Here is a 24,085-nt window from a genome sequence, read left to right as displayed (position 1 = left end):
AGTCACTCGACATCCATGGAGCTCCGCAATGGGATCAAGGTGTGCAGGCTGTCTATGTGGTACTCTGGAGCATGACGATTAGGCCTACTTGGGCACTCGTAGTCGCCCTCTGCGAGTCGGATGCCTTACATCGCTGTCCTCGCCTTGCCAGTCCAGTGTGGTGTTTTGAATACTTGGGTTTCTCGATTCGAAGAAAGGCGAAATCGCTGTGAATGGTTGCGTCGAAGTGGTGCCAGAATCTCTGCTAGCTTCACCGGTAGCCAGAAAAGGTAGAAATTGAATACGGGTAGCAGCGGGGGGATCGCCGGCTGATGCGGGTTAGCGTTAGTAGCTTCGTTCGGGACATCTCCCGTCCCTGGATCCCCAGCGACTCCACGCCAAGGACTCGCGGAGCTTGACGCAAACTGCACCGTCCCATATTCGTCGTACTCAGGAAGGAAGCCAGGCCCACCTCGAATTCTTCATCGCTGGGGTCCTCCTGAATCTGTTGGCGCAGAGCCTTCATTTTCTTACACATGCATTCCCCCAGTTGCGAAGCTCGAACTTCTTTTATTTTGGGGGCGCAGCACCTTAGGGGTTCGGGCTGTCGGCGTCTTCTGTAGTCACGTTAAAACACCGGAACACTCGTTTTGCGTCGCCTCGCACTGGTACGTTCCATCTCCCTGGGCAAAAACGCGTACTGAAAGGACACACCGCGCACTCGTTTTCCAACGCCTCGCGCTAGAACGCTTCGTGCTTCAAAGACACCAGACTTTTACAACAAAGCTGTATACCTCTAACCCCCAGCGGTTTCATCTCCGTGGGCAAAATTACGACAAGTCTGTTTCTCATTTAATTGCTTAAATCCTGTTCAACACCACCACCTCAGCAAACGCGCGATTCCTCCTCCCCCGGCGCTTCGCCAGCGCCCAATCAGCGCGCGCCGTGTGACAGGAGAGAGAGACACAATCTTTGAATGCCCTTATACACTGCATGCTTCCCTTTCCCCAGGTTTCACATTAATCGAGATGGCCCCCGATTTTATTAAGTATAGAATTTTACCCTTAAAACAAGCTTTAGGCATTAATTATATTCTTTCGCACCCTGCATTCACGAGATTTTAACATCCACTGTAATGCAGCTGGCTAAGTGGATATGAAAAACTTGTTACCAGAAAGTAGTGCCAAAGCAAGGCATAGCTGAAGCCAGCTATAAATATTCCCTTCTACTTACTCTGTGACTGCAAACAGCTTTAGCGAAATTGTACTGTAGGCAGTGATGGCCGAAATAGCTAGTCTTCCAACCTTCGCCAGGGTGACGGCGCTTGCTACAATCACCGGAATACCGAGTTTTTCAGCCGCTGCTATCCAACGCCATTTATTATTAGTACCAACGGTGCGTCAGCTCTCTGGCGTCACGCTAGCTGGTATGTCTACAGCGTGCCAAACGTCGCGATTCTCTCAAAGGTGTCGTCGGTGTCATGCCAGTCATCGTACACGGCCGAGCTATCATTCTTTCCCCCATGGAGTTCGGCAGAGTTCTTCTCGAAAAGCTTGCAATAAGGTAGGCTCAAACTATCCTTTAAGAGGTGTCGTCGATGTCGCTGTGCGCTTTATTCCAGTCAGTCCACTTCCCGCGGAGTATACTGCCTTATATACTTTCAGGCAACGTAGCCAGGCAAGTGCGTTTCTTGTGTGCTTGTCGCGCCCCTTGAACGTGCGCAGTCGGTATTGAGCTCTCGCGCACGCAGTGCGACGTCAATCCCGAATATTCCCCCCAAAAGACCACGCCACGCATGTTCCAATGTCCTGAACTTTTATTTTATTCACAAAGTGTTGAGTCCAGGTTTCAGTTGCCACCATGAGGAGGTTCGCGCCCAAGACGGGGGTCGTTCGGACGGTAGTACAAGTAATTTCCAAGGAGCATCAACGTAGGGCCCTCGTGGTTGAGCGACATCTCATAGTCGTCAGGGCTGTCCATCTCGTCATCATGTCCTTCGAAATGGTCCTCCGCCTAGAAAACATGGCAATGAGGTTAGTTCATCGCCCTAGTTATACGTCCGTAACCGTACCTTGACCCCCATAACATATGACATACCATCAAATGTTATATTACCGATATCGATTCCACATGGCAGTGAAAAAATAACGTGAGAACTATCAGTTTTGTTGGTAAAGGCAAGACATAACCATAAACTGGTGTTGTAACTAAAAAGGCACTTATGATGCCCAACGTGAAAAGCATTGGAACAGAGACCACTAACTTAATTTAAGGACTAGGAAAAATTTCAGCAAATGTGCATAAGTTTTTTTTTACTCTGAGTTTTAAAGCGACACTGAAGTAAGTCGTAAAAATGGTCTAAATTCTTCGACAGGTTAAACACTATAGAATTCGTACACCTTAGTGTCTCCGACAAATTTAAGTACATCTTCACAGAGAAAAGTGCATTCGAAAGTAATATCCCGCCATACGCCGGCTTGCCGTCAGCAAGCCGGCTGTGGCGACACACCGCCAAATCTGTGGTGCCCAGGATTTAGCGTCTACAAGGATCCGGAGAACAAAAAAAAATCTGGCGAACCGGGCGAAGCAACCAAGTCCTACCGTGAACCAAGGCGTGAAACAAGTCCTAGCTAGTCATTTCAGCCAATAAACGTTTATTTCTCTTTCTCTCATGAGCAGGAGGATGTTGGAAGGGCCTCCACCTCGTGAGGGGCATCCTTAATCCAAGATGCCTTGGTGCTGGCTGGCCTTCTAAGCACACTCCACCAGTCGTCGCTGGTCCGAGGGCTCGGTGCTGGTCATCGGCTCCACTCAGCTCCGCTCATTGCTCATAGGAGTGGTTGGGATTAGAGGTAATAGCACTATACACTAGCACTATACACCCAATACCCCAGGTGGTATAGGGTGCCTGTACCTACAGGGCAGAGGTTACAGGTGGGGAGATATTGTGCGGGGTACGTAGCGCGTAGTCGGGGTTACGAATTGGTCTGCATACGCCTCTGTCTGTCTGTCTGTCTGTCTCTCTCTCTCTCTCTCTCTCTCTGTCTGTGTGTGTGTGTGTGCGTGTGTGTGTGTGTGTGCGTGTGTGTGTGTGTGTGTGTGTGTGTGTGCGTGGAGTGGAGTGGAGTGGAGTGGAGTGGAGTGGAATTGAAGTGGAGTGGAGTGGTGTGGTGTGGTGTGGTGGGAAACTGCCCGGTGTGCATGAGCACGGATTCGGCGTCTGCCCCCACGTTCCATTCGATAAATTGGAACGTGGAGCTTCTTATCGCCTGGGGACATGGCGAAAAGAAGCTCTGGTATTTATTTTGCTTATAGCAGGTTCAATGCTCGTCCCGGGAGACGGCCATTTAGGAAGTAAATTCAGGAGGTTTGAAAGTCCGTTGTAGTAGGCGGGATTGCCTTGCCAGTTGTGGGAGCAAACGCGATGGCTGCTTGCTCAACCGTATCGATGGAAGGTGCTTTCTCCAGTCAGCTCTGTGCCTTGTGTGTTTGCGACGCTGGCTGCGCGCTGCTTTCTGATGGGGTCAGGACGATGCACCTGTGTGCCGAGTACACGGTCAGTGTTGATGCTTGTTATCAATGGTGCAAGACAGTGCCGTGCGCTGTGGTTTGCTGACGGTAGTATCCATATTTCGGGGAACAGGGGATACGCTTACGTGTTGTCAGATGTCTAATGGGATCCGAACCTTGTGGTCTTATTATGGTGGAGTCGTTAGTGTGGACGGAGAAGTGCTTCTCTTCCCGTCGGCGTGAGTTTAAGGCACTGGATCTGAGACGCATGGTGGGCTCTTGCAATTCTTCCTAAGTGTTGTGTACGCCTAGTTGCAAAAGTTTTTTGGTCCCTGGGCTCATTGGGGGCCCTATAGCGGTCTTGTATGCATGGCGTATGGCGGCGTTGAGTTTGCGTATTTCTCGTGGGTTGAGGGTTACGTATAGCGTGTCAGGCGCTATCATGCCGACAAGAATGGCTTGGACGATGCAGTGAGTGCCTTGTTCGTGAAGTCCAAAGCGACGATTGGAGACGCGGTGGACAATCTGCAGGAGTTGGGTGTGGGTGCGCTTGCAAGACTGGAAGTACTTGTAAGCCAGATATCACAAGGTATTATCAGTGCCTATATTCGAAGGTAGAGGCATTCGGGACAGGGTGATTTCTGATGTGAAAGTGTGGTTCTGGTATTCTGTGTCCGCTCTTGCGCGTAGTTACGTGTTCCTCTTTTGTCTGTTTTACGCTGTTCATACGCCGAAACTGTTTACTGATATGCGAGCTCCCTTACCTGCCAATTCAATGTGGCAATGACTGAATAGCAAATATTGCAGGAGTGGCGGAACTCCACCTTCACCTTCGCCGTTTATAGTATACCAGTTCTTTTTCGACAAGACAAAAACTCGTCATGCGAAGTGCGGGTGAATGCAGAAAGAGTCTATGTATCAAACTTTTTTGGTGTCTTCTGTTTGTCAGTTCACTACCATAATTACCATTTTGCCATTGAATAATAAGTTTTTTCACTTCGCCATCAAAATTACCATTTCGAAGTTCAATAATGACAGTTCCTTACACTTTTAAAATTTTTAAAAAAATAACATCTAAAAACACTCGTGATTTTTGCAAAGCTCTTCAACATTGAAATGCGCTTCAGTGGCGAACGGCAGTCAAAACGTAGAGTTATGAACAGGCAACCACGCGGATAGTCACCATACACGGCCTCATCGGCCATACTGGTAGAGAGAGAGAGAGAACAACATCTTTATTGGCCGGCTAGAAGTTCATCAGGGGTACCAGACTCCTGAAGGGGAGGCAGCGCCCTCGATTGCTGGTGTTGGAGGGCCTCCAGAGCAAACTGAAGGTCGCTAATGAGGGCAAGAATCGCAATTTGTATTCGAATTGGGGTTCAACGCATCGACACAACACCTCCCTTCGAGAAGAACAATACTGGACACAAGGAATTTCGGTTATAGAGGAAATTAAGCGAAAGTACTGTCAGCAAAGCTAAAACGGGTGTTAATTGGTAATATATGTTCTTGAAGCATCGTCCCGTCTATGTGTGTTCTTCCCTTGTCTGTTGCAGTTTTAATACAGCGCGGGTCAAGAACAGAATAAACGAAAGTAGGCACAGTTTTCCTCCACTAATTGGGCTTGTCAACCTGGCGTCCGGTGACTACTCTGTCCATATTAAAACGCCGGTACATCGTCTGTCCAGGTTTGCGTGACTCTAGGCCAGCACAGAAGGCGGCACAACAAATGTACGCAACGGCGTGCGTTGGGCGTTAAAGGAGCCATGAAGACAAAATACAAGTTTGTTTTATTCGAAAGATTTCGTGTTTTATAGTGTCCCCAGCACTGGCCCGGCAGATGATGCCGTATTCACTGAGAAATTAATCCATTTAGGTTAAAATTTCGATTCTCCCGCTAAATCGTGTGTTTCGGTGGCGTCTACAATAAAGTCATAACGCGCGTATGCAAACGGCCTTCCAGTGCGCCATTCGACTTGCAGGCTTGGTTGCCGTCAAACCTCCAAGATGGCGCTAGCATACTCAGCACTACGCCGTTGCTTTGTTTTTGACCGTATTTACACCTGGCTTGTTTTTATTACGGTAGAAAGTTATCGCTTCGCGAAACATGCGATATGCTTGACAAACAGGGTCACGCAAGGCAACGTTGCTTGCGCCAATCGGCCAGCGTCGCATAAGACAACTCCAAAGCGTCGGACTACTATGCAGCTAAAACAAGCATAGTGCGCTTAGTACCAACAGCAGCGCGCATCGGTACCTCTATGTTTCCGGGTATTTTCGCAACTTTTGTTGTTTACCGCACCAGTCTTACTGCTGTAAAATGGATATGTATTACATTTAAGCGCAAATAGCTCGTTCGGCAAGCTTATAAGCTCTGCCTAGTTTGCGTTTGCTTTTGCCGTCCTCCGCCAGTCGTAGAGCAGGCTGGTATGACATCATAGGTTCTGTTGCGGGAAATGAGCTAGTGGGTAGCATGGCCATTCCCTTTTTAAAGCAAAGCTTTCTACCTCTACCCCGCAAGGGTTCTTTCGCGACCGTTAGTGTCACCAGAAAACTCCAGCCAACAAACAAAAGAATTTACTGGCACCGCCGGGAATCGAACCTGCAACTAATAGACTAACATAGCGAGAGCGCGCGCGATTTAGCTACGAGCCCACGGGAACACGGGAAGACAAATGGTGTGCTGACCAAGCACATCTACGGGTTTACCCCCTGCCTTCTCGCTGAATGCCACGTGAAAGCGTCACACGAGCGCTCACGCCCGTCTAGCGGCCCTTGCTCATGTGCTAAGAGTTACAAAAATTAAAGGAAACTCACACCAATCCATGGAATCTCACTTTTAGTACGTCAATGTGCTAAATAAAGCCTGTGGCCTCCAGTGTTCACGTAAAAAATCACAGCTCCTTGTCGTCCGCCATCACGCCAAATCAAGAAATACATTCAAATACTCCTTGATGACCAGGCAGCGCCTCAAAAACAGCATTAATCTAATCACACATGATCAGGCGAGTTGCCACCAAGAAGCGAGGCCTAAAAGAATCCGGTACCTTTCGATTAATTGAAGCTTTTGTCCTCTCGAGAGTTACTTACGACAAACCCCTATCTTCTTCTCGACGAGGAAGACATAGAGATGCTTTATATAATGATTAGAAAGGCGGTTGAGCAGGTCATTGGTCTTCTCATGAGTGCGTCCACACTGAGGCTGCTAAGCACGGGCTCCACAACACGGTTGAAGAGCTGATAGAAGGCCATCTTTCTAACCAGAAGGTCCGACTCAGAACTGCGGTGGGTGGCCGCATGCTTCACCAGATTGGCTGGTCAGCCCAGAATGTCACTCCGCTTGACGTACTCCCAGACTCTTGGCGACTAAAAGTAAAGATGCTCCCTTTGCTTAGAAATATGAACCCCTCACATGACGAGGGTCAACGAAAAGCACGGGCTCAAGCGCGAAACACCACCCTCGGTGGGGCTCATGCAGTTATCTACACAGACTTCTGCAAACATCAAAAGCAGAAACACGCCATCATCGTGGCTACCTCCAGAACCAACCTCCTTGCGTGTACCTCGCTTAGGACCCAACAAATGATGGCAGCAGATGAGGCAGCCATCACCTTGGTTCTCACTCAACCAGGGCTTCGGAGTGTAGTCACCAATTCCCAGCAAGCCTACTGGAATTACCAGTCGGATTGGGTGTCCTGACCTGCACTGTGCGTGCTAAAAAACCACTCCCCAAACGGTTCCATTCAGCTTATCTGGACACCGCCTCACGCTTCAATGGAGGGCAACAAATACGCCCACCTCAACAAGCCTGCGCTCTTACCTCCCGTGCTATGGAGCTGCACGGGGACAGTTACCCGCTTGTCACGTCCTGGGAGATAATCCAGCATTATCGCCTTCTGAGACAGACCGTACCTTCGCCTTACCCTGACCTTTCCGTCTCGTCGCCTCCGTCCGCGGCGCAGAGACGGAGAAGTCAGATCGTCTAACACCGGGTTGGAGCTTACTTTGATATAATAAAAAAAAGTTTCCACTCTTGTGCTACACAAATACAACTCAACCCAACACCGTTCGTGCATCATGCATTGATTTAACGTTACCAAGAATATCTCTTTGAAGTAATAAATGATGTGGCTAAGTGCATTTCACTTCTCTCTGGTTTTACAATTTGTAGAGCGATGTGAGTGATTTTAAGTGACGTCGCATGAGTAATCGTTATGGATGCCGCTTACAGCTTTGCTTTCCAACCACATTCACGGGGTGGATTGGCGCGATTTTTTTTCCTAATTATATAGCTTATTTGAGCGAATTTTACGTTAAAAATGGTGTCAGTATGATTATAACGAGATGATCTTTTGAATAAACCAAACTTGCGTTTTGTCTTCATAGCACCTTTAAGGAAAAGGGAGAGCGAAGGTGGTAGTATCGTCGGAACAAGGCACTGCACCTTGTCACAAACCGTGCGCATAAGAGCCGTGTCCAGCGAGGAATGGGGCTTATTGGAACTCAGCCTCCTCCGTCGTCGGCTTTTCCGCGCTCTTTCTCTACGAAGAGGGACCGAGAACGACAAACCTGTATTATAGGGACAAACTTTGTGACTTTATTCTCTTCAATTCTGGGAAGGTCTCGGGAAAGGCTTGGTAATTCCGTAGCCACTGGTGTATTCAGGGAGGGTAAGGTCAGGTGGCAGCCTTCTCCTGAGCTGCCCACCGAAGTTTTTAAGGTTGAGGAAGGGGGGGGGGGGGGGGAGGAGTTAAGGGCCAAGCCATGACTAAGTAGTGATTACCGATAATTACTTTTTTTACTGCGCGTATTGGACAGCTTTAAAAGCATTCTGTAATCTGGCTAAGTGGTTCTTAACGCGCTGTCGGCGGTGTTTTGTATGCCGAAGTTGGCCTTACCCTTGGAAGGGGATGCTCCGAAGCCTAAACTGCGATAGCAAGCGCCAGTTACTAGACAACTTGAATTAGACTTGGATGTCAGGTACTCTTCCACCGGAAGGGAAGCACTGCGTCGTAATACCTATTCATAAGCCTCGCAAATCCCCTACACACCTCGGCAACATGTGGCCATTTTAACTGACTTCGACCCTTTGTAAGCTTCGGGACGGAATGGTTCGCACACGTCTCAATTACCACCCTGAAGAACGATGTGCCCATTTCCATCCAGCGCAAACGGGATCCGGGCCAAATCTTTGCACACACGACCGCCTCTACTCCTATGACGTGTCGCAAACAAGCGCCGCGGCCGCCGAAACGGTGTGCCCACATCCTGTACACGATAGACCTTTGCAAGGCATTTGACACCGTCTGTGGCAAAGCCATTACTGAAGTATTGACAGACGCTAGTCCACGCATAGGCCTCCTGCGCTGCCCAGGGGGCGCTCCGCAAGCGGCTTCCGGACAGTACTTCCGGGTAGTACAAAGCTGCGCGGGTCCCATAGGATACCGTGTTGACAGAAGCAAAATGAGCTCGATGCTTGCGACATGGTCACCAGACCATCCCCGACGAGTCCGATCTCTTCTGGCGATCAACTTGGCATTAGGGGAAAAAGCTTTGCAGCGCTAAATACGTCTACAGCACCGACGAAAGTGCCGGGACGGTGACGGCGCTCTGCCACTCGCAGGATCACCGATCGATGGTCGTATAAAGTTAAATGTGAAGTGAAACTTCTAGTTTAAACTAATACTCTAGGTGAAGGACTTTTCAGCAACAGCTGATCAGAAAACAAGACTGACGCAATCGGCGATGATCGCGCTTTAAAAAGCCAGCGAGTCCGGCGGACCGCAGGCTCGTCTGCTCCGGTGCACCGCTCTTTTGCGTATATACCTGCGCACTATGCGTGCACTTTCATTAAACAGTGCTCGTTTGCGTCGCCGTTACGAATACATGGTGCAGCGTTTGCTTGCCGTTTTGTTGCGTGTCTCAGTGACAAAATTCAGCGAGCGTCAGAAGCGTGAAATCTGTTTTGCGATTCCGAAATTGGCGGCTGTAAAACAGTGGTCGGGCGAACCGAGAGACCGCTCGCTTTCCTTGTTTGCGCTCACTTAACTTAATTTCGCTCTTGAATCATATATTCCCAGTTCGCACTAAAATGAGGCTAAAATAGGGTAAAATGTGGTCCGCAACGTTTTGAAGTGTAGGGCCGAGTTGCATGCAGCCGACACGGCGGAGGGCTGACGGAAAATCGGGTGGGATGAGGAGGGGGGCTTTGAATGCAAAGCGAAAAAATTTAGCGAATCGCCAATAATATTTGACAATAATCTGGCGAAGTGTGAAGATGGGGGATAATTCAACTGGAAGCGACCAATTTTCAGTTCTTGTCTCGCTGTCTAACTCCATTTGAGGACAAAACTGGCGTGTCGGCGTTCAGATTTTAGCGACGAAGATAACCAACAGAGTCAGTGATGATCGTATGTAAATATTCGGGGCCGCGCCGTGTATGCGGCTGTGCTATGTTATGTAATGCAAATATAGAAGTACACATTACTGCAGGCAGCGGGCGTGCGATCTGGTGATTGTTTTGCGTCCTTTAATTGCGATTAATTTGTTTATTTCACGCAATGCCTCACCTACTCGCTAGTATACATGTACCCTGGCGTTCGTAAATCGTGCGGCGTAAAACGTTACGCAAGAATCATTTAGTTTGCGAAAATACAAAACAAAATTTCCACTCGTTTCAAAGGCGGTGCCAGGCCAGCAGTGTGAGCTTATACGGCTGCGCAATTCTTGGGTTCGCTTGCATGCTCCCGCTGAAGCAACCTTTTGCAGTTACCAAACGTTCCGTGTTTATGCTACTCGTGAACTTTCCTTTGTCGACCGCACGCAAGAAGAAAGAACGGCAATCGTCGTCAGGAAGTTAGACCACCCGACCTGGCGATACTGTTCCATGCCGCGACGACCGCGACAGCTCGCTCAAAAGAAAGCCGATAAATCGGCTTGTTTGAGCGGATATTATTTTTTTTAGCCTCTACAACTACTTTAAGGGCTATTTCATACAGTATGCAGTCATTTAAACGCACCATAAAGCGATTAAACTAAGTACAACCAAGTTTCACTCTGCCTTGTAATTGAAAACGCATGGAGAGCGGCTGGGGTCGTCTGCTTTTGTACTACCCAGAGGCGTCGGCCACTAGCGGCGCTGCATGTCGCCAAAACTCCAGCGCAGGAGGCCTTATAGGCCTCCTGCGCTGCCCAGGGGGCGCTGCGCAAGCGGCTTCCGGGCAGTACTTCCGGGTAGTACAAAGCTGCGCGGGTCCCATAGGATCCCGTGTTGACAGAAGCAAAATGAGCTCGACGCTCCCGATTATTTTGCGACGTGGTTACCAGCTCATCCCCGACGCGTCCGATCTATTTCAGCGACCAACTTGGCATCAGGGGAAAAATCTTCGCAGCGCTAAACACGTTTACAGCGCCGACGAAAGTGCCGGGACCGTGACGGCGTCTGCTACTCACAGGTTCAGCGATCGATGGTCGTACGAAGTGAAATTTTAAGTAAAATTTCGAGTTTAAACTAATACTCTACGTGACAAAGACTTCTCAAAAACAGCCGATCAAAAAAGAAGAGTGACGCATTCGGCGATGATCGCGCTTTAAAAAGCCAGCGAGTTCGGCGGACCGCAGGCCCGCCTGCTGCGGTGCGCCTCTCTTTTGCGTACCTGCACACTATGCGTGCACTTTCATTAAACAGTGCTCGTTTGCGTCGCCGTTACGAATACATGGTGCAGCGTTAGCTTGCCGTTTTGTTACGTGTCTCAGTGACAAAATGCCGCGACCGTTAGAAGCGTGAAATCTGTTTTGCGATTCCAAAATTAGTGGCCGTAAAACAAAGTGTTCGGGCGAACTAAGAGGCCGCTCGCTTTCCTTGTTTGCTCTCACTTTACTTAATTACGCTCTTGCAGCATACATTCCCAGTTAGCACTTAATAGCCTAGAATGAGGGTCAGCAACGGCCGAGTTCCATGCAGCTGACACGGCGGAGGGCTGGACGGCAAATCGGATGGGAGGAGGAGGAGGGGGGCTTTGAATGCAAAGAGAAAAAAATCAGCAAATTTCTAATACTATTTGATGACAATAATCTGGCGAAATGTGAAGAGGGGGGGGGGGCAATTCAACTGGAGGACGCCAATTCTAGGCGTCCTCCTGCTAGCGTCCTTCCTGCCCTCCCCCTTCCCCTGCGGCTTCGGGCCATCCTTTTTTAATAAAGTTTTCTTCCTTCTTTCTGTTCTTGTCTCGCTGTCTAACTCCATTTGAAGTCAAAACTGGCGTGTCGGCGTTCAGATTCGACGACCCCTGCACTAGAAAACCAACACAGTCAGTGATGATCTTAGTTTGATAACAGCGCTAAGACAGGACACAGAGAAGGCGACACGAGACTGTCGCCTTCTCTGTGTCCTGTCTTAGCGCTGTTATCAAACTAAGTATGTACCAACAAGCCCGAATTAACACAGTTTTTCAGTGATGATCGTATGTAAATATCCGGGGCCCCGCGCTGTGTATGCGGTCGTGTTATGTGATGTTATAGAAGTACACATCTCTGCAGGCAGCGGACGTGTGATTTCGTGCATGTTTTGCGTCCTTTAATAGCGCATAATTTGTTTATTTGGCGCTATTGCCCCACCTACTCGCTAGTATACATGTACCCTGCCGTTCGTAAATCGTGCGGCGTAAAACGTTACGCAAGAATCATTTAGTTTGCGAAAATACAAAACAAAATTTCCACTCGTTTCAAAGGCGGTGCCAGGCCAGCAGTGTGAGCTTATACGGCTGCGCCATTCTTGGGTTCGCTTGCATGCTCCCGCTGAAGCAACCTTTTGCAGTTACCAAACGTTCCGTGTTTATGCTACTCGTGAACTTTCCTTTGTCGACCGCACGCAAGAAGAAAGAACGGCAATCGTCGTCAGGAAGTTAGACCACCCGACCTGGCGATACTGTCCCACGCCGCGACCACCGCGACAGCTCGCTCAAAAGAAAGACGACAAATCGGCTTCTTTTAGCGGATATTATTTTGTTTAGCCTCTGCAACTACTTTAAGGGCTATTTCATACAGTATGCAGTCATTTAAACGCGCCACAAAGCTTCACAACCAACTTTCACTCTGGCTTGTAATTGAAAACACATGGAGGGCGGCGAGGGTCGTCTGCTTTTTGTACCACCCAGAGGCGTCGGCCACTAGGGGCTCTGCATGTCGCCAAAACTCCAGCGCAGGAGGCCTATACCTGCGGGAACTCTAGTTTCAACGCAAAGCGTCTCTCCCGAAGCACGCGGCGGCACGGGATAGCGGGCCGCGGTTCTCCACGATTCCCACACTCCTGCCCCCAAAAAGACTGGACGCCCCCTGAGCTCAAGTGACGCTCGTCACAACGCCTCAAGTCAGCAAAACTGCCACCAAACGCCACTCCTATGCCAGGCCTATGCACAGCAGGTTGGCAGGCCCGGGGGCAGCCTCCAGCCGCAACCGACGAACGCCGGGGTCGCGCCGTGATGCGACCCCCACTCCCAGCTCGAGGCGGTAACATGAACGGCCGCGCCCACTGCGGCTGCCCGAAGACTCGCGCCGCTCGCATAGGCGCCAGATCCCGCCGCCTCCTAGGTTCCGTGGCAGCTTCGACCGCAGGTCCTCCCGAACGGTTGGCTCCCGGAAGGTCGGTGGCCCGGCGGGCCGGAGCAGCAACCGGTGGCAGCTCCGCGGGCCGCGCTGGGCCCCGCCGGTGGTTCAGCAGGCCATCCTCGCTGGCCGTGGCAGTGGTGACTGGCGTGGCTCCCGGTGGTATCCGTTTGCAGGTCTCGCTCTCACGGACTGGTGCAAACGATTCCCATACTTGAAGTCGGGAGCAGCGGTACTCCGCAATCTTCTGTGACTGGCCGGAAAGCTGCATGCCCGAGGGTACTCCCCCTTGCACGTTCGCTTGCTCGCAGAATTACGAGTCCGGCAACTGTGCTCCAGCAGCCACCCCCGCCTGGAGGCAACTCGCCTGACTATTACGGGGGGTCGGCGCCGAAACACCCATCCGAGTTATTTCGGCCTGGTGTGTTGGTTGGCAAAGCTGCGTCAGCGTCAAGCAGGCGGGGCTCCTGCAACTCGCTCGCAGCAATACAAGCTGCCGTAGAGCCAGCGCCAACCGCAATACCAGCGGCTTACGGGCGCACATCACCGGTATAGCTCGCCTGTGAGTCCGTCTTTTCCCAAGACTGGCGATCTCTCGCGACCAACGAGCCCGCTGCCGAGCCGCGCGAAGCTCTTACTGCCTAAACCCAATCTCGGGCGGAGACTTCACGGCATCGAGACGCAAGCACTCCGGAAGCGCGGAGACAACGATCCCATTGCTCCCGCTTCACCCCGCAGCGAAAGGAGACTGATTCTTCAGCGGTCCCCCTCGCTCTTTGTCAGGCGTCAAACCGGCACTCCGCCTCGAACTCGAACCGCAGTAGAGGCGGGCTCATCGTGCGGTTTGCGAACTCCCAAACACCGCACCCTCGCTCGGTAGTGTCCGCCGCGCCTGCGGGAAACTTCCGGCGGGGACGGCGCCACGAGGAAGGCGACCCACCGCCATGTTGGAACAAGGCCTACATACCTCCCGTCTCCCAAGCGGGTCACGACTGTGGTGCTCGGAGGTAGTCTTCGGACGTACCGCCTGGTGCGTGTAGGAAGGTTTACAGATTTGCCGTCACGGCTGTATCGGGCACCATAACTGTCTGCCTGCAACTGACTGGCGCGAGGCATTTCGTCCGAAGTCTCCCGGATCAAGCTTAGCGGGCTGCGACTGCAGCAACGCATACCTCGAGGGAGCTAGCAACCTCGAATTCGTCTCAAGACGAGATCCGCGTTCGGGCGCCATGTGGGATATATGGGGTTCCTCGGGGGGCGACCTAGCTAGTACTATGGTGGCTACCAGTACTCCGGCGTAGGCCACCACACTAGCTCCCGGCGTGTCAACGCGCGGGCTCCCGAGCCTACAGCAGCCCAGCGAGGTTCGCCGATACGAGAACACAGTAGACAGTAGCGCCTAAGCACAGCCGTTTATTTGGGGACTCCCAAAGAATGCGAGCACAAGGCTCGACGGCATTCACGAATCACGCCGTCCGGGTCGTGATGGCGAAAGGGAGGCAGGCACTCACGGCGCGCGACAAACAGTTCCCACCTGCGATACTGGGTATCCGCCACCGCCGCGGTGATCCGCCGATCTCGCCCCGACTGGGCCTCCGGCGAGACTCTCTCCGTCTACCGCGCGTCTATGAGCCTCCTTAGTGACCTTACGACCTTGCCTATGCCCCGCACGGACCGGTGCTGCCATCTCTCGCGGGCCGCCGACGAACCAGTGGAGCGCCGTGGCCTCTCTCTCGAAGCGTCTCTCCCGAAGCGCGCGCCGGGTCGGGATCGCGGGCCGCGGTTCTCCACGATTCCCACAATGTTCTGTAACTAATTTTCTCTGCTTCTCATTCACTGACATTATTATTCCGCCCGTTTAACGTCCTCGCCGCGTGTTACCGTCACGAAGCAGAGATCCTTCTATTGGGCAGGTTTTCACGCACTTGCTGCTCATTCTTGGGGGCGGCGGTGGCAGTTCCGTGGCTGAGGATGACGGCATCTATTTACCTATTGGCGGTGAGCGCGAACACAGGCGGCGCTGCGAAGCGCGCCTCCGTGACGTCAGCTTAGGGATTCTCGCATCTGTCGTCTGCTTCACTCAGGATCGCTCTCCCTGCTGCTTCTTTACGCTCGGTCAACGTCTGATGCTTGTCCGCACCAGAATTGGCGTGTGGGTTACTTTTTATCATAATAATAGGCTTAAAATCGCATACACTAGCTCATGGTGTGAATTAAAGTATAGTTTTGGATGCCGCTACGGGAGAAACATTGCCGGCGCCACCCCATTCCTTGCGAAGCCGGTCCTGTGCGGAGCGCGAAGAGTCGGAGCTAGGCGTCAGCTTCTCATGAAAGCATTCGAACAAAAGGAATAGTCAGCTGCTAATAACCGACAACAGCGAAAATGGAAGACCAAAACAAATTCTAGGCCTTCAGGGCTGTCGGCTTTGGCAGAAGGCATCACGATTCCCGGTAATCATATGCAAGGTAAAACAGTTTTTGCAACCTTGCCGAACGCTCGAACGCGTTTTGTCACATCACTTTACGTTGTCAAGGCATGAAAGTTTGCCGACATGCACTACAGACTGCAAAAACTGTAGGTTGAGTTCCAAATAACCCAGTGTGTATATACGCGCGTGCTGATTCTATACCAGGCATCTAACCAGTATGGAGGTTTATTGAGCAAAACGAGTCACGTCTTCGTTAAATTTATAGTAACACATATATGTTTGTTAAGACCTGGAGGGATATTTCGGAACATTTTGCACAGCCATATCTTCCCGATATTCGGATATGCGTTATAGGAAAACTGCACTCCAGAGGAGGAGGAGTAAGAGGAGGAGGGGAAAACTTTGTTTAACAATTAAATCGATCTGGTTAGTGGGCCGGGTCCTCAGTCCAGGACAAGAGAGTAAAAGTAATTTTCTTCAAATCATATAACGCCATCCCGAGTAGAATAGGATTTGTTCTTCGCGCCTGGAAGGGTTGAAAAACAATACAGAGCTACTTGGAATTCTTCTTCGGTTTCGAGTCTTGTAATATATGCAGGTATACTATTTATTACGTTAGTTAGCGAGTATATCATGCCTTCAAAACCGTAATCATGTCATCATTGTTCGAGTTGAGAGTCAGTTCGTTATGATAACGATATAATTACGACAGAAATTCGGAGCACAAAAGCCGCCTTCGAGTACTGTGGACCACGTTGTTTAGGGCGCGATCGCGGTGGCGTAGCACAAACCTTCTCATTGTATTTGCATGTGAATAAACAAAGCACGCTGCGGATATGCACCTTCTTCCACGCAGCCGTAATGAAAGCCAATTTGTGAAGAAGGGAATGTATGCCATACAAAATGAAGGAAATATTCACACGACGTTTGTGAGGCTCCCAAACACCCCGAAACCTCCTAATAATAAGTTGGTGACGGCGCAGAAAAATTAATGCGTTGGGCAGAAAAAAAAAGCAAGAAACATTAGTCCGATACAAGACAACAACAAAAGAAACAGAAGAAAGCCGCTTTATTTCCTTCTGTGCGATGAGCGTCTAGAGGCCGCTGCTTGGTACGTAGTATTAGACTGTTGAGTCTTCATAGGAGCATCTCAAAAATACTGCAGGGAAGCCTACGCATTTTGAATACTTATCGAGAAGCTCTGATCGCTGATCCTCGCGAATAAGCAAGAAAGGACGAGTTACACACGATCTTCTGACCGATACTCGAAGCAAGTTGTTCTCTATCTCTTTGTCTGTTGCAAACTTGTGGGGGATATAGCTTCAAATTATTCAGATGCGTCAGAAGCTGGCAAAATAACTGAGTCGCTAGAAATACGCTTTTTAACGCACTACAGCAACGAAGCGGGCGATTTCTAGCCCAGGAACTGTTGCCCCTCACAAGCGGAGTGTAGCAGACGACAGCGGCGGGAATCCCTAAGCCGACGTCAGAGCCAGGGGGCGCCACTCAAAGATCTCACCGCCAATAACAGCAGCAGCGCGCTTGTGGGCTGTCGTAGTCGCCTAGGTTTATCCTCTGTTAAACTGTTTTGCCACGCTCCTCGGCACGACTTGTCTAAATACGCGCTTACCTGCTTGAGTGCGCCGTCCATTCCTCCGCGCCGCACCGGCGAGCCCATCCGCCGTAGCCGAGGAGGCGGCCCGGGCAATTCATTCGGGGCCGTGGGTTGTGTCAAGTTGTCCACATGTCGCTTTCGGAGCTGGCGCAGCGGGCGCTTCGCAGTCACCGACTGCAAAGCCAGTAAAGAGAATGCGAAAGTTTACGATTACGTATCCTCATACAGCGAGCTACGGCACGCGTGGCTAGAGCGCACCGAACTCAAATCTTTGGACACGCGAAAATGCGGGCGCGTTTGTGGCTCACACTTTGCGACCGACGCATACAAAAGAAATCCGAAAGGGATACAGTCTCTGTCTGACTTGGCAGCAACACGCTTTAATGCCTAACTCGATGCCCCCGCTGTTCTAGCTGCCAGAACCCGCCGCTTTATTTACAGACAAACGGCAAAATGTGCCGTCACGCCGATTCGGCGGCGAGGCCGTCAAAAGCGAGCGCCGGGGTTATAGGGGAAAAGAGGGAGCGATTGCATAGCGAAATGCACCTTTGTACGTTCCTAAAATTCTTGCCATGACTTTGAAAGGTCCCATCAAAGTATATTGACCCCCAACGTACTCCCAATAATCTGCCATATTTTCCTTTAAAATTATATACACTTCAAGTTCAGCCTGCACTTTGAATGCGAAAGCATTAAGGCTGAATTCCACTGGCGATACTCATGAAAGACGTTTCTACTGCTACATCTAGTTTGCGCCTCTTCGTTTTGTTTCATTCGTTTTCGGCTTTCGTCGCTGCATTGTTCGCCTTCCGTGTTTTCCCGCTGTTAGCGTGTTAGCGTGGTACACCACGCGCAACCTGTACAGAAAGTGGCAGTACATCTGAATTGCACGCACATTCCATCACGACACGGGGGACGAATTGCTTCCACTGGCTCTCTGGCGACATTTCACGCCACAGCTCCTCCAGAATCAGCGTTCTCTGTGGCTGAGGTCCTCTTCGTATGCCATCACGTGGAGCTTCCGCCCCCATTGTGTAACCGCAACGTTCGCAATGACGCACACACCAAGCACACCTTTGGCCAGCTGGAACCGCACTTAATTCGTGGTGTCGAAGTAGTATACGATGTTCGTCTTCCTCCCCGGAGGCCCGGATTCAATTCCCACCTTGACCGGAATGGAGCAAATTTTAATTTCCAACCCATTATCTACTCCGTTTGCAGGAAGCTCCCTGAGAAATTTCCCGTCGATCCGACCTTTCTGGCGCCATTTTACTCACTCGCCCCTCTCCTCGCCTTCATCCCATTCACCTCTCGCCTGTTCCTCTCCCGTCTACCCCCGACTCAAACACGCTTCCCGCCTTCCTTCGACATGCTTCCTTCGACATGCTCCCTTTTCCCTTTCCCTTCAATACCCCTGTTCATGGAAAGGGACACTGAAGACAACCGGCAAGTTGGTTTCATGCGAAAGTCTGACCTACCCATAACCATTTTAGCGTTGGTCATTTCCCACGCAGCGATTTCGTGGCCGCTGTTTGCGTCACTATAAACCGAAGCAAGCAAGGCAGCGGTGATGTGTAACGGTATAAAGGCAACCGAATACAACGCTACCACGTACCAAGCTGTTTCGGCAGTTTCGGTGAGATTAGTCGCGCTTCGTCGAACTCCCACGTTCTTTGCTGCTCGGGACTACTAAGCGAAATGTTTCTTCATGGGACCCGTGATCAGTACTGACACCTTGTTGAAGAAAAGCACATTGTCTTTTTCAGGCCGCGTAAACATTGGCGTCGAACCACCCGCTCGTGCGAAGCGCCTGCACGCCTTCTCGCATAGCAGCACCGCTACAAGCGTAGACGAGTAGCGCCATCCAGCGGCAGCCAGGGAACATGTTACGTACGCCAGCCGTTGCGTTTACTTGGAAATACTAATTTAGCCAGAATATGCGTTCCCGTGTTCTTGTTACACAGAAAAGCACGTAGAAATTAATTCATAATAAAAGTAGATATGCAGAAAGTACTGTATTAACGTCACACGATTATGTGGCCGACTACTGCACTAGGTATTACACGGAAACCGAAACGAACTCATTGGCGTTTGTGGTAACATTGTTTCTAGCTTTCGGTTTATTCTTTTACGTTGAAACATGACACTACAAAAACTTCCAGTTAAATTTTTATTAACTTGTGCAGGCATATTGTTAAATTATTAAGCACGCAATGTTAACCACTTCCGGTGTAAGTTGCACGGTATAGCCGGTGGCGGCGACACTGTGTTCACGTTTCCGCTATTTTCTACTTCATTTTAGAAAAGCTACGCGGAAAAGTGGTATACAGTAGCCGACCGATTTTTGGGGATCTGGAGGAGAACGAAAAATATTCCGAATAAAAGAGCAGTCCGAAAAATCCGTGAGTCATTCCTATGGGACAACTGGTGGTTCCTCGGGAAAGTCCGAAATATCCAGCAAGTGCGATTTTTCGGAGTCCGAAAAAACGGTCGGCTACAGTATCGTGTCCTTCGTGAGCTAATCTATCGATCTAGAGCTACTTTTAAATTGCCTTACGTGTCCCTGTAACTCGCTCCTCACTTTCTCTATTTCTCTCTCTCTCTCTAAAGACAAGTCCCCTGGTAGAAACGTTGGAAGAGGTCTGAGGCTGCTACCTTCTCCAAAGTATTATTTCTATCTGGTGACCATCTGGTGACCATCTTCAAAGCCCTCTCGTTCCCTTATATATATATATATATATATATATATATATATATATATATATATATATATATATATATATATATATATATATATATATATATATATATATATATATATATATATATATATATATATCACATTCCTTTTCTCTCTGGTCCCTCCCTCGTTGGTTTATGTGTATGGGGTTTTAGGTCGTCCCTCCCCCTCCCAACGGTCCTTTCCGCCTCATTCCGCCCACCCTTTCCCCGGTCTTTCATGTCCGCTTAAATACTCGCCCTGCTCCACTTCCCTCTTCACCGGCAATTCTACCTCCTCTCCCTCCCGCGCTGCTATACTCGGTGACAACTTAAGAACGGCACCGATGATGATGATGATGATGATGATTTCTATTGGTTTCCCCTTTGAAGCGGGGTGATGACATGTCATCTTACCGGAAGTTGCCGCTGTGCCTTATCACCGTAGCCGGATGTTTCTCCGCGCGGCGCAAGTAGGGCGTTACTGGGAGTATTTTGAACATGGCGTGAGCCGTTCCGTGATTTTTTGGATTTAATATGCTTATAAACGACTCTAGTGACGACAAACAAACTGCGTGAGACAAGGCAGACGATATCACGCATTCATAGCAAACCCCTTTCAAAACGCGCGCGCACTGACGTCACGGGTCCGGCGCTTTGGCGGAGTGATACACTACATGAGGTGGTGCCGTTCTTGAGTTGTAACCGAGTGTAGTTAATTTCCAACTCCACCTCACCGATACCTTCCCCGAGCCGCCCCCTCCCTCACAGTTTTGTCACCTGTTACATTCGGGAAGGCGTCCCCGGAACGGGCTCCATCGCCTCTGCCATGTAGTGGTAGCGCGGTGGCTAGCGGCAAACAGAAGCCGCTGCCTTGGTGATGACAAAAATCCGAGGGCAAAACTTTACTGGTTTACTGCATCGCGAGAGATGACGATACAGGAACACCACCCTTCCGAGCGAGCTTACAGCATGGCTCGAGCAGAGCGACAGCGGGATCCGATCCTGTCAATCGGAAACGTTCTGCGCTCGGAGGAACCGCGTACATATCCCCGAAGCACTACGGGCCGAACAGTTTTCCTAGTGCTTTGCACGCGGCAGGAAAATAGTAAAGACACACACAACACTCCCGACTTCGTGAGGGCCGGCAGTAGCGGCGCTCATTGAGTATGAGCGGGGGGAAAGAGGAGATATCGGCTGCGGCGTCCGCCTCGCAGATACAAGTCTCAACACGAACAGTTTGTTTTGTATTTTGCAGACACCGGCGTTGTCACCGACTGCGAGGCGCCCACGCGGCGGCCGTTGTCCGGCATGTTGTAGCCCGTCCGAGGAAGACTGGCTTTCTTACACAGCACCGGAGTTCTACACAAAACTTGCAGCACGCGCGCAGAGGGCAGCGGCGCGCTGAATCGTAACACGACATAGCCTCCTTCCTCTCTTCCCTTCAATCTGTCGCCACCTCTTCCCCTCTTTTGTCTTTACCTCTTGCGCTGTAGTCCAAGTGCCTCCTCGTCCTCATCCAAAATATAATCCCAATAAACAATTATTCTTCCCCTCTCTCCTCGCACCCTCATATATCCCCACTTAATTGTACCCATTCACTTCCGAGTACTCCGCTCTCCGTCCCCTTCTTGCTACACTCCTTATTTAAGGCGACACGTTTATGCGGCCATTGAAGAAAAAACCTGGCGTTGAAACAACAGGTGGCCCCAAAATTCCCTTTGCGCCCGTGGAACTCGACTTACGAACGCGAGGGTGTTAAGAGGAAAAATAAAACGCAAAAAAAAAACCCGACGGCTAGCCTCTCTCGTGGTTGCAACAGCGCGTGCGGCTCGTGATTGCTCAGGGGTTCCGGGGAAGGCGGTAGTCTGCCTAATGTTTGAGGGAGCTGCCGGAGTGACTCAAAATGTTCTGAACCCAATGACGACCCTCAGCCAGCTTTCCAATATGAATTTCGAATTTTTCACTGAATTATTACGCCTTGTAGCGTCAAATGTCAGAAAAAGTAGATTACGGGGGATGCTTAGAACTTTCTAAGAAACTGAAAGCGAACGCCAGCTCTTCATCTATCTGTAGAACTTTGGGGCCGCGCCCGTCGCAACTTGAATAGCTCCCTGTATGGCACCCCACAAAGCTCGTTCCGCTCGTACGCCATCGCCAGGAGCATCCTAAGCTGGCACCGCATGCAAGCCATCACCAGAAGCGTCCTGTTCGCCCCTGTCGGTACCTTCACCTCTTGGGCGGATCGTACTGCACGTGAAGTAGCGGCGTACCCTCATTTGGCTCAGCTGTTCCCCTTACCCGGCGCGCGCTGCGTCGCCCATTCTAAATCCCACCCCAATCCTCCGCTCGCACTGCTGTTTCCTTATTCTGGCGCGCGATCCTGTGTTCACGCTTCTGGGATCACGGACTTCGTGGCCCCCGACACCTGGCTTACACTCCCCGGCTCGAGCAAGCTTCAACTTCTTTTAGACGATTCTGTACAGCTCACAACGATTTTTGTACCTCGCTCGTTCCATGAAGCATTGAAATATAATAATTTAGCCTCAAAACATGGTTTTTCGAGAGATGCAGGGCGCAGACCAGGTTAATTTGCAATCCACATCGAGTTCTGCATTACTATCTTACTATCTCTCACCAAATCCAGTAATTTGCCCCCCGAGTTTTGTGCGCAGCACTTCCGAAGGTGTCCGCGAACCTCTTGAAGCTAATTTTTCTGTTCTGGCTCGTTAAAACGAAATAACGGGCCCTAATCGCGTAAGGGCGACGAATGGCTAACAAAGGCAACTTCAGTTAAAAGTTATTACGTTATGTTTTCCGAATATCTGAACCAAATAACGATATGGACTTAACCCCAGGGGCTAATCTTCCACAATTTTCCAAACGTATTAAGTTTACTTCTTTAAAATAAAATTATTTTAAGCAGCTAACGTGAAGGCGTCCCTTCATGTGCGATATCTAGCCTCGGACGCCGTCTGGTAAGCTGCCTAAAAATACTCTTGCTTTAAAGTAATTATCCTTTTTCCCCTATTAAGAACAACATTTTATGCCGTACCAACACAATGTCACGATATTCCTGCGCTAGCGTCTAGCCGAACGCTCTAGACTAAACAAACATCGTTTGCTCGGAACGCAACGTCTACTTGCCTCGCTGTCCGCCACGGTCACTTCGACCATTTTCTTCGCCCAGTTTTCTGCCGAGTGCAATGCCGCTGCGTCTGCGGTCGGTGGCTCGTCCTTCTTCGTGTGCAGTTCCCTGCACTCTTCGAGGTGCCTCTGATACGAACCGATGGGAACAATATGCCACGGATCGTAGGGGCACGAAAGCAGCTTTTCGCGCGTGTTCGCCGCCATCTCCGCAAATGCCGGACCCCGCACCCGGCACAACTATTCTGGCTTGGCTTGGATTGCGGGCCTCCTAAACCCGCACAATTCAGTAAGCGGGTATCATGCCAGAGGCACAGCGTTTGTTGAATTGTTTTTAAGGTTCGGTGCGCGCTTCTCAGTTTTCATTTTCATCAGCATATTCACCCGGCATTCGTAGGCAGCTATTTTCTTTCAGCACTGGCTTTTCAGCATTTTCGTTCGATGTCTTGGTTTTCAGAATTGCTCACCCGCAATCGTATCGCACAGTTACGAACACGTTAAGTGAAGCTTTATTGTCGGAAGCGCTATGAATGGAAGGATTTACCATTTAGATTTGCTAAGCTACGTTTACTTATGCGCATTGGAGGACATCGCTGCGTCTTATTATTGGTCGTTCGCATCCTGGAGGAGCTATGCTCAACGATTACGCTATTACGCTAGACTCAAGAATGGAAAACAATTTCAGAGCTGCAGCCGATAGGTATGGCATTTATCAACAGAAAAGGGCTTGCCCTTATTTCAGTAGTGTGGAACACGTAATGTGCTTTTGTGCTTGCGAGCGTGCGTGCGTGCGTGTGCGTGTGTGCGTGTGTGTGTGTGTGTGTGTGTGTGTGTGTGTGTGTGTGTGTGTGTGTGTGTGTGTGTGTGTGTGTGTGTGTGTGTGTGTGTGTGTGTGTGTGTGTGTGTGTGTGTGACAGAGAGAGAGAGAGAGAGAGAGAGAGAGAGAGAGCTCTTTATTAGAGGAAAGCAGAGAGGTCTGCCGGCATGTTAACGCCTACATGCTACTCTGCGGGGTGGGGAGGAGGGAATAAAGTTGCAATAGGAAGTGAGGAGGAAGAGAAAAAAGAAAGAAGGAAATAAAAGA

General features: G+C 50.3%; 2 protein-coding genes across 2 annotated transcripts in view; one reads left to right on the top strand and one right to left on the bottom strand.

The window, feature by feature from the left end:
- The window catches only part of LOC144171173 (uncharacterized), a 166,043-nt gene that overhangs the window by 70,608 nt on the left and 71,350 nt on the right, over nt 1-24,085 (top strand). The window lies entirely within an intron of this gene.
- LOC144171124 (uncharacterized) lies at nt 1,818-23,231 on the bottom strand. The gene is made up of 3 exons (XM_077700965.1): nt 23,002-23,231; nt 17,152-17,310; nt 1,818-1,992 (listed from the first exon to the last, which is right to left on the bottom strand). Exons 1-3 carry the CDS (start codon nt 23,206-23,208, stop codon nt 1,828-1,830), a joined length of 531 nt encoding a protein of 176 aa, XP_077557091.1. The 5' UTR covers nt 23,209-23,231; the 3' UTR covers nt 1,818-1,827.

Source organism: Haemaphysalis longicornis, unplaced genomic scaffold, assembly GCF_048455015.1.
Source record: "Haemaphysalis longicornis isolate Haplotype H1 unplaced genomic scaffold, Haemaphysalis longicornis Haplotype H1 scaffold_1, whole genome shotgun sequence".
Lineage (NCBI taxonomy): Eukaryota > Metazoa > Arthropoda > Arachnida > Ixodida > Ixodidae > Haemaphysalis > Haemaphysalis longicornis.
This window is presented reverse-complemented; position numbering and strand designations above follow the sequence as displayed.